Source organism: Mustelus asterias, chromosome 29 (assembly GCF_964213995.1).
Source record: "Mustelus asterias chromosome 29, sMusAst1.hap1.1, whole genome shotgun sequence".
In the NCBI taxonomy this organism is placed as follows: domain Eukaryota; kingdom Metazoa; phylum Chordata; class Chondrichthyes; order Carcharhiniformes; family Triakidae; genus Mustelus; species Mustelus asterias.
Genome location: NC_135829.1, coordinates 18,638,500 through 18,648,232, shown reverse-complemented (window position 1 = coordinate 18,648,232; position 9,733 = coordinate 18,638,500). Strand labels below are relative to the sequence as shown.

The 9,733-nt window shown below is 48.4% G+C and overlaps 1 protein-coding gene across 1 annotated transcript; it reads left to right on the top strand.

Annotated features, from left to right (window-relative positions):
- The first annotated feature begins 7,230 nt into the window (after positions 1-7,230).
- On the top strand, positions 7,231-7,550 carry ctxn2 (cortexin 2). The gene has a single exon (XM_078199851.1). The coding sequence runs from the start codon at positions 7,256-7,258 to the stop codon at positions 7,499-7,501; it is 246 nt and encodes an 81-aa protein (XP_078055977.1). The 5' UTR covers positions 7,231-7,255; the 3' UTR covers positions 7,502-7,550.
- Positions 7,551-9,733: the final 2,183 nt, after the last annotated feature.

The following is a 9,733-nucleotide window of genomic DNA, read 5'->3' as shown; positions in this document are numbered from 1 at the left end:
CTTAGTGTCCCAAGATGTGCAGGTTAGGCGGATTGGCCATGATAAATTACCCCTTAGTGTCCCAAGATGTGCATGTCAGGTGGGTTGGACATGCTAAATTGCCCCTTAGTGTCCAAAGATGTGTAGGTTGGGTGGATTGGCCATGCTAAATTGCCCCTTAGTGTCCAAAGATGTGCAGGTTGGGTGGATTGGCCATGCTAAATTGCCCCTTAGTGTCCAAAGATGTGTAGGTTGGGTGATTGGCCATGCTAAATTGCCCCTTAGTGTCCAAAGATGTGCAGGTTGGGTGGATTGGCCATGCTAAATTACCCCTTAGTGTCCCAAGCTGTGCATGTCAGGTGGCTTGGTCACACTAAATTGCCCCTTAGTGTCCAAAGATGTGCAGGTTGGGTGGATTGGCCATCCTAAATTGCCCCTTAGTGTCCAAAGATGTGCAGGTTGAGTGGATTGACCATGCTAAATTGCCCCTTAGTGTCCAAAGATGTGTAGGTTAGGTGGCTTGGCTACACTAAATTGCCCCTTAGTGTCCAAAGATATGCAGGTTGGGTGGATTGGCCATGCTAAATTGCCCCTTAGTGTCCAAAGATGTGTAGGTTAGGTGGCTTGGCCACACTAAATTGCCCCTTAGTGTCCAAAGATGTACAGGTTAGGTGGATTGGCCATGCTAAATTGCTCCTTAGTGTCGGAGGGATTAGCTGGTTAAATACATGGTCTTACGGGGACAGGACCTGGGCGGGATTGTGGTCGGTGCAGACTCGAAGGGCCCAATGGCCTCTTTCTGCACTGTAGGGATTCTATGATTCTAGATTATCCAGTGTCTTCTTTTTGAACAGAAGTCCTCATTTTCTTTAATGTCTAAAAACCTTTGGATGGTCAATTTGTCCTAACAGGGTTTTTTTTCTAATGTTGTCTCCAGCAGGTCCATTCACTAGTATCAGAATATCGACATGCCTTCATGCTAATCTTCACTGACCATTGCTTCAACCTCTGTGTCACAAGGAGATAACGCCACAAAATCTTTGAAAGTCTCAGATCTCACCGAGAGAGTACAGCTGAGGAATTACTAACCCGAGGGTGTGAATGATGATAAACAGCGAAGCTGCCTGTATGACTCACTCCTGCTGTATTTGTATTCAGAGCTTGACAGGCACCCAAGACTCCAGTGGCATATAAATTAGGCAGCGGGAACCTCCTGGCAGCAACAGTCTGAACATTCTTTCTGGTCGTGGATACATCGACTGGTTCAACCTGGAATCATTGTGGCGTTCGCCTCGTTGACCTGGCTGGATTTCCCCCCACCCCCCCACACCAAGGAAGGTTCATCAACAGAAAATGAAAGTTCCAGATGATTTTTTTCCTTCATTTATTCCTGGGATATAACTATTGTTAGCAAGACCAGCATCGCGAGTGCCTTGAAGAAAGTGAAGATGGACCTTCCTCTTGCAGTCCAGGTGGGATGTGGGAATCTCTGGCTAGGTCCAGCATTTGTTGCCCATCCCTAGTTGCCCTTGAGAAGATGGCGGTGAGCTGCCTTCTTGAACTGCAGCGGTCCCCTGAGGTGTGGTCACACCCTATTGTGATGTGAGTGTACCTTTAAGAGTTTTTTTTAAGTTCATGATCACAGCCTTGGGTGGTGTCATTGTCAGCAGGAGAAAGAAAAACTGTGGGCAGCTCCGGGATTTTCATTTTCAGTTTGGGACTGCAGGTTTGAGTTTTTGGGTTTTAGAGGGTACAGCAGCCAAACAAGAAGTGTTTTCCCTCTCTCCCTGTTGTTTTGAAAATTCTGTTGTTTTCCTGAAGGGTGAAAATCTGCTGTTGTTGGGGCTTGAACCAGAGTCTCTCTGGTGTTTTGGGAAGCTGTCTTGCCTACAAACTGTTCTGAGTCTCAAAAGCATTTGACTGCAAAATTCAACTAAAGGCCTCAATCCCGTTATCACGTGAGCCTTAGTCTATGCTGTGTTGAACCTGTTTAAAGGGTTGTGTACGGAGGTTGGTTTAACTGGGACAGCTTATATATATATATATTCATTAAGGGTTATACATTATAGTGGTTGTGCTGTTTCTTGTTTGTAATTGATAAAAGTTCTTGCTAATTTTCTTACTATACATGTTGACTATATTCTTAAATAAACTTTGATAAAAGCTCCCTAGTGGGTCATTTGAATCATACCTGAAGTGGAACATCTCATGCTTATCCCAGCCAAATTCTAGATGCAAAACTTATGATTCAGGCGGGCTTCATAAAACACTTTGGAGTTTCTAACCTGAACCATAACATAGTGCTATGAGGAAGGGAGTTTTTTTTAATATTCGTTTGTGGGACATGGGCGTCGCTGGCTGGCCAGCATTTATTGTCCATCCCTAGTTGCCCTAGGGCAGTTGAGAGTCAATCACATTGCTGTGGCTCCGGAGTCACATGTAGGCCAGACCAGGTAAGGATGGCAGATTTCCTTCCCTAAAGGACATTAATGAACCAGATGGGTTTTTCCGACAATCGACAATGGTTTCGTGGTCATCAGTAGATTCTTAATTCCAGATTTTCTTTATTGAATTCAAATTCCACCATCTGCCGTGGCGGGATTCGAACCCGGGTCCCCAGAACATTAGCTGAGTTTCTGGATTAATGGTCTAGCGATAATAACACTAGGCCATCGCCTTCCCATAATTCCAGGAGTTCCAGGATTTTGACCCAGCGACAGTGAAGGGATAACAATCTGGTTCTTGTTTCAAATTTTCTGCTGCTGTTTCCCACCCAAGTGATGAGGTCCGAGTTCGCGGGGTGAGGTCACAGGAAAGTTGGGGATGCGACATTTAAAGGACACCAATTGCCACGACAGACCCAATAGCCTTTCAAAATGAAGGGCAGAAAGGTGAGCCAGGAAGAGAGAGTTGACTGGGAGAGATTGGAGACTAGGGGAAAGGATTGGTTTTCAGGAAGTTTTTAAAGATGGATAGAGAAGCTGGAAGATTGCGGGATCTTGGAGAGTGAGAAGGGTCAAGGCAGCTCTATCAATGATGATAGGAGGTTGCACAATTGGCCAGAGTAGGATGGTCAAGGGATGGAGGAGAATTAGACAGGAGTCCAAATTATAGAATCCCTACAGTGCAGAAGGAGGCCATTCAGCCCATCGAGTCTGCACCGACCACAATCCCACCCAGGCCCTATTCCCGTAACCCCAAATATTGGTGAATGTTCGATGGGATCTTCCCCTGGTGCCCACCGGGGTGTATCGGGAAGCCCGCTGGAGGTCGCCATAAACTGATTTACATCCCATTGATGGGATGCAGGTAAAGGACTGACCGGAATCTTCCACCCAATCCCGGTTCTCCAAGATGCCCGCGAGAAAACACGCTGGTGCGTAACACAACTGGAATAGAATGGCGCGCAGAAGACAGTCACCTGAACAATGCCTGGGGCTGCTTCCAAAGTTCAGGATGGAGTCCACCCACAACCCTGGAACACCACGGCATTGGGTGAAGGGATTTTGACAAAATAGCTCAGGATAAATAATTTCCACCCGTTAGTCAGTCAGCAACTTTCTTTTTAAAATAGTTACAGGAGATATTGGCTTCACCAGCAAGGCCGGTTTATTACCCATCCTAATTGTCCTTGAGAAGGTGGTGGTGAGCTGCCCTCTTTTCTGTGGGGTGTAGATACACCTACAGCTATGGTAAAGACTCAAGTGTGCAAGATAACTAGCAAAAGAATAGGATGAAATATCAGGAATTTTGTAAGCAGAGGGTTGTTGGGACATGGAATATTGACTGGAATCAATGATTTTATTTGATTTATTATTTGATTTGATTTATTATTGTCACATGTATTGGGATACAGTGAAAAGTATTGTTTCTTGCGTGCTATACAGACAAAGCATACTGTTCATAGAGAAGGAAAGGAGAGAGTGCAGAATGTATTGTTACAGTCATAGCTAGGGTGTAGCGAAAGATCAACTTAATGCAAGGTAAGTCCATTCAAAAGTCTGACAGCAGCAGGGAAGAAGCTGTTCTTGAGTCAGTTGGTCCGTGACCTCAGACTTTTGTATCTTTTTCCCGAAGGAAGAAGGTGGAAGAGAGAATGCCTGGGGTGCGTGGGGTCCTTAATTATGCTGGCTGCTTTGCTGAGGCAGCGGGAAGTGTAGACAGAGTCAATGGATGGGAGGCTGATTTGCGTGATGGATTGGGCTACATTCACGACTTTTTGTAGTTCTTTGCGGTTTTGGGCAGAGCAGGAGCCATACCAAGCTGTGATACAACCAGAAAGAATGGCTTTCAATGGTGCATCTGTAAATGGTAGAAACAGAATTCAATTTAACTTTTAAACAGGAATGGGATAAAAATTTAAAAAGCCAATCTTTAATTCCACGATGGCACAATGGTTAACACTGCTGCCTCACAGAACCAGGGACCCGGGTTTAACTCTGGCCTTGGGTCACTGCCTGTGCGGAGTTTGTACATTCTCCCCATGACTGCGTGGGTTTTTAAAAAAAGTTCAGTTTAGGAAACTTTGTCGGCATGGACGAGTTGGGCCGAAGGGCCTGTTTCCGTGTCGTATGGCTGGAATTTTACCACCCCAACAGCCACGGGAATCGGAGCGGGTGAGGGGTGGACCAGAGGAAGGTGCCTTGCCCTCGGGCGGGATTTTACAGTTTCGGGACAAGCGAGGTGTAATGTCCCGCCCAATATCTCGATCACTGTCAGTGCTGGCACTGTTCAAGTTTAAAGTTTATTTATTATTGCCACAAGTAGGTTTACATTAACACTGCAATGAAGTTACTGTGAAAATCTGGGCTCATTTTTCAGTGATAGAGGGAATGGGTGAGGTGTGTGTGTGTATGTGGGGGGTGTGGGGGGGGGGGGTGTTTGAAGAGGGAGGGGTCTCAGTCAGGTTGTAGATGTTAGACACCAGCCCCCGCGGGCTCACCCACCCCGAAGTTCCTGGCAGATGGTAAAGCTGCTGAAAGTACCCAAGCTGCCAGGTGCAGGAGAGAGGGAGGAGGTTAAAGTCCCACATGGGCAGTGCCCACTGAAGTTACCTGGTCTCAGATGCCCTAGATTCTGCCCAGAGGGCAGCATTGGCACTGGTTGTGGTGAGTGTGTGTCGGGTGGAGTCAGTGGGCAGGCGGAAGGCAGACAGAGAGCAACAGGCTTTCCAGCCAAGCTCAGACAGAGACATAGAAAGAGACACAGAGAGAGACAGACAGACAGAGACATAGACAGTCTGCTGCTGCTCCGGGTGCCAGTCCCGGTGCCAGAGGAGCCGCCAGCTTTGCCCAGCCCCGGGCTGTAGCTGCCCGCTCTCCCTGGCAGTGCCAACCCGGGATGGGGCAGCTCCGCCCCGGGCCATCGCCGCGAATCCGCCCGGGGAGGGGGCGAGGATCCCGGCTCCAAACTTCACCCCGAGCCGCTGATCCGGAGGCAGCGGAGCGGCGAGAGGCTGGGATCCGGGATCCGGGATCGGGAATCCTCTGTCGGGATGAGCAACAGGTGGGTGTGAGGCTGCTCCCTGCTCGCTGGATCCGCCCGGAATCCGGACAAGTTTCTGCTTCCCGGATTCCCAGCTCCGCTCCTGAAAGCAGACCACATTCCCGCTTCCCGCTCTACCCAAACCCCCACAGCCCTCACCCGCCCAATCCCCACCCCACAGACCCTTCCCCACCCCTCCTTCACCAACCCTGCTACCCCCTCAACCCCACACCCCCCCTCAACCCCACAGCCCCCCTCAACTCCACACCCCCCCTCAACCCCACACCCCCCTTCCCCACTCCAACCCCTTCCCCACTCTGGCTCCTTCCCCACTCCGGCTCCTTTCCCACTCCGGCCCCTTCCCCACTCCGGCCCATTCCCCACTCCGGCCCCTTCCCCACTCTGGCCCCTTCACCAATCTGGCCCCTTCCCCAATCCAGCCCCTTCCTTATTTCAGCCCCTTCCCCACTCCAATCCCTTCCCCACTCCGGCCCCTTCCCCACTCCGGCCCCTTCCCCACTCCGGCTCCTTCCCCACTCCAGCCCCTTCCCCACTCCGGCCCTTTCCCCACTCCGACCCCTTCCCCACTCCAACCCCTTCCCCAATCTGGCCCCTTCCCCAATCCGGCCCCTTCCCCACTCCAGCCCCTTCCCCACTCCGACCCCTTCCCCAATCCAGCCCCTTCCCCACTCAGGCCTCTTCCCCACTCAGGCCCCTTCCCCAATCCAGCCCCTTCTCCTGCCCTCTTTCCCTTCTCCTCTCCCTTTCCTGTGCTGATTCTGCCTCCCCGCACTGCTCTCCTTGCCGCTGTCCAGATGTCCCTCGGTGGTGGGTGCCGGTTGGAGGAAGCTGGAGTCGCTGTGTGTTGTCTCACTGCCCTTCACAGCTGGAGTTGAGGTCGTGCTCTTTAACTGTCACTTTGCCCGGCTGTGGAGTTCTTTCACTCTGCGGTGAGAACATTAACCACTCACCTTTGGGACCCCTCGTTATCTTTTATCTTTCCTGAAGTTAGTGGGTTTGGGAGGTGCTGCCTTGGTGAGTTGCTGCAGTGCATCTTGTAGATGGTACACACGGCTGCCACTGTGTGTGAAGGGAGTGAAAGTTTATGAATGTGGTGCCAATCACGCGGGGCTGCTTTGTCCTGGATGGTGTCGAGCTTCTTGAGTGTTGTTGGAGCTGCTCCCATCCAGGCAAGTGGGGAGTATTCCATCACACTCATGTAGATGGTGGACAGGCTTCGGGGAGTTAGGAGGTGCAGGATTCCCAGCCTCTGACCTGCTCTTATAGCCGCAGTATTTATATGGTTCCAAATGAGAAAATGCTGGAAAATCTCAGCAGGTCTGGCAGCATCTGTAAGGAGAGAAAAGAGCTGACGTTTCGTGCCCAGATGACCCTTTGTCGAAGCATTTTCTCTTTTGGTTTCAGATTCGGGCATCCGCAGTAATTTGCTTTTATCCAGTGTTTATATGGTTAGTCCAGTTGAGTTTCTGGTCAATGGGAACCATGATGTGGAGTTGCCAGCGTTGGACTGGGGTGAACACAGTCAGAGTTTTAACAACACCAGGTTAAAGTCCAACAGGTTTATTTGGTAGCAAATACCATATGGTATTTGCTACCAAATAAACCTGTTGGACTTTAACCTGGTGTCGTTAAAACTTACAGTGGGAACCCCCAGGATGTTGAGAGCATTCTTGTTTGGCGTTGATTTTAATATTATTTTTTAATGTTCTCTTCAGGTCAAACTGGGATGATTCTGACTTCTAGAAGACGGGACGGATCAGATTGTGCAACAATGAACAATAACCATTATAATAACTCCTTGGCCATTGGTGCTGGAAACCCTGGGAACTCCTACCCGCTCACCCTGGAACAGAAAACCGCCTTTGCTTTTGTGGGCATCTTATTCATTTTCCTGGGCCTCCTCATCGTGCGATGTTTCCGAATCCTCCTCGACCCTTACAGCAGCATGCCATCTTCGACATGGGCAGACGGGATGGACGGGCTGGAGAAGGGGACCTTCGAGTACGCCTTGGCATGAGATGCCCCATGCCACCCCTCCTCTACGCTGGGATATAAGTGCATGGAGTTCGAATGGAGGTACCGGAAGACCCATGGAAACATGTTGGCACGATCCAACAGTCCGTGGGCTTGGCACCTGCTTGGCTGAAGGGACACAGTCTAATACAGATTTATTAGTAATCAAACGCACCTTGGCATTGAAATATATGGCACTGAATGTGTAATAACGGGAGCTTCCTATTGGATTTGTTAGATGGCTGCAAACCTTTATTTAGTTCAGGCGATAAGGTTAATTCTAGGTTGTCAGAATTCATTACTGAATAGGTGAAGTTTGATAAATTAGACTAGGATGATTGTATTTTAGTATGTGAAATTAGACCTGCATTCTAGACAAGCTGGATCCCAGAGTCTGAGTAACATTGTCAATACATGTGCGTGACTACCATAGCAGGTTCAATTCTGCTCCTTACGTTCTCCGTCCGAATAAAAGCGTTAAAGACAACTAACTGTAATGCAGTATATTATGTGTGCAGGTAAGTGTAAATCTATCAGTCAGATACATGTAATTCAGATGTAGATCTTTGGTCTTCAATAAACTTAATGTTACTCTACACTTCTGGATTTGCATAATCTATTGATTTTGATTTGATTTATTACTATCACATGTATTAGTAAACAGTGAAAAGTATTGTTTTTTGCACGCTATACAGACAAAGCATACAGTTCATAGAGAAGGAAAGGAGAGAGTGCAGAATGTAGTGTTACAGTCATAGCTAGGGTGTAGAGACAGATCAACTTAACGCGAGGTAGGTCCATTCAAAAGTCTGACAGCAGCAGGGAAGAAGCTGTTCTTGAGTTGGTTGGTACGCAACCTCAGACTTTTGTATCTTTTTTCCCGATGGAAGAAGGTGGAAGAGAGAATGTCCGTGTTGCATGGGGTCCTTGATGATGCTGGCTGCTTTGCCGTTTTACTTACTAACAGTATGGCCCCTCGATCTTCGTGATAGCTGAACATTCTCCAGTCTATTAATTGTTTTGTCCAGAATTTTAATTTTAAGGTCGATTGGGAGTGAAACAGAAATCGATATTAACTCATTTGAACACGGTGGCACAGTGGTCAGCACTGCTGCCTCACGGCGCCAGCGACCCGGGTTCAATTCCAGCCTTGGGTGACTGTGTGGAGTTTGCATGTTCTCCCCATGTCTGCGTGGGTTTCCTCCGGGTGCTCCGGTTTCTGTCCACACTCCAAAGGTGTGCAGGTTAGGTGGATTGGCCATGCTCAATTGCCCCTCAGTGTCCCAAGATGTGTAGGTTAGATGAATTAGCCATGGGACATGTGTGGGGTTACAGGGATAGGGTGGAGGAGAGGGCCTATGTGAGATAATCTATCAGAGAGTCAGTGCAGACTTAATGGGCCAAATAGCCTCTTTGCCACTATAGGGATTCTATGAACACTCAGAGTTCACTGATGACAAATTGTGCTTTGCAAGTCTGTATTTATTAGTTAGCGAATGATTAAAATCTTTAGCCAGAACCAACCAGTTAAAAGTAAACCAAAAAGCCAAAACAATGTAAAATTGTGCAGGCATTTATCTCCGGCCTTTAGAAATCCAACCTTTGATGGATTTTCAGGATCCAAAACACCTCTGAGCAAATGTGAGAATTTGCTAATGAGTCCAGGACATTGCGAAATGTGAAAATTGGGCTGGTTCCCACCTTGGGAAAAGAAGCCTTCAATGTGACCTTGGATTATCCCTCAGTGAAATTCCAGCAGAAACAGATTATTGATCTCACAGCTCGTTGTGGGATCCTGCTGTGTACAAATTGGCTGCTGGCTTGCTTCGAGAGCAAGGCGTCCTTTGCGACGTCTCAAAGGTGTGAGAGGCGCATTCCCTCTCTGTAAAAATAGAGACCAAACACAGACTGGGTGATCGCTTTGCTGAGCACCTTCGGTCTGTGCGCAATCAGGATCCTGACCTTCCGGTTGCTGCCATTTTAACACACGATCCTGCTCCCCGTGCCCACATGTCTGTCCTTGGCCTGCTGCAATGTTCCAGTGAAGCTCAACACAAACTGGAGGAACAGCATCGCATCTTCCGGCACTTTACAGCCTTCCGGTCTCAACATCGAATTCAACAACTTCAGATGATTACCTCGACCCCTTTGTTTTAAGGTTATTTAATTTTTAACTGTTCTCTACGTTTTATTTCTTTATTGTCTTTATTTCTCCCCCCCCCACTTTTTCCCCTTA

Excerpts from the sequence above, each read along its gene's own strand:
- ctxn2 (XM_078199851.1), top strand. The coding sequence starts at position 7,256 with ATGAACAATAACCATTATAATAACTCCTTGGCCATTGGTGCTGGAAAC.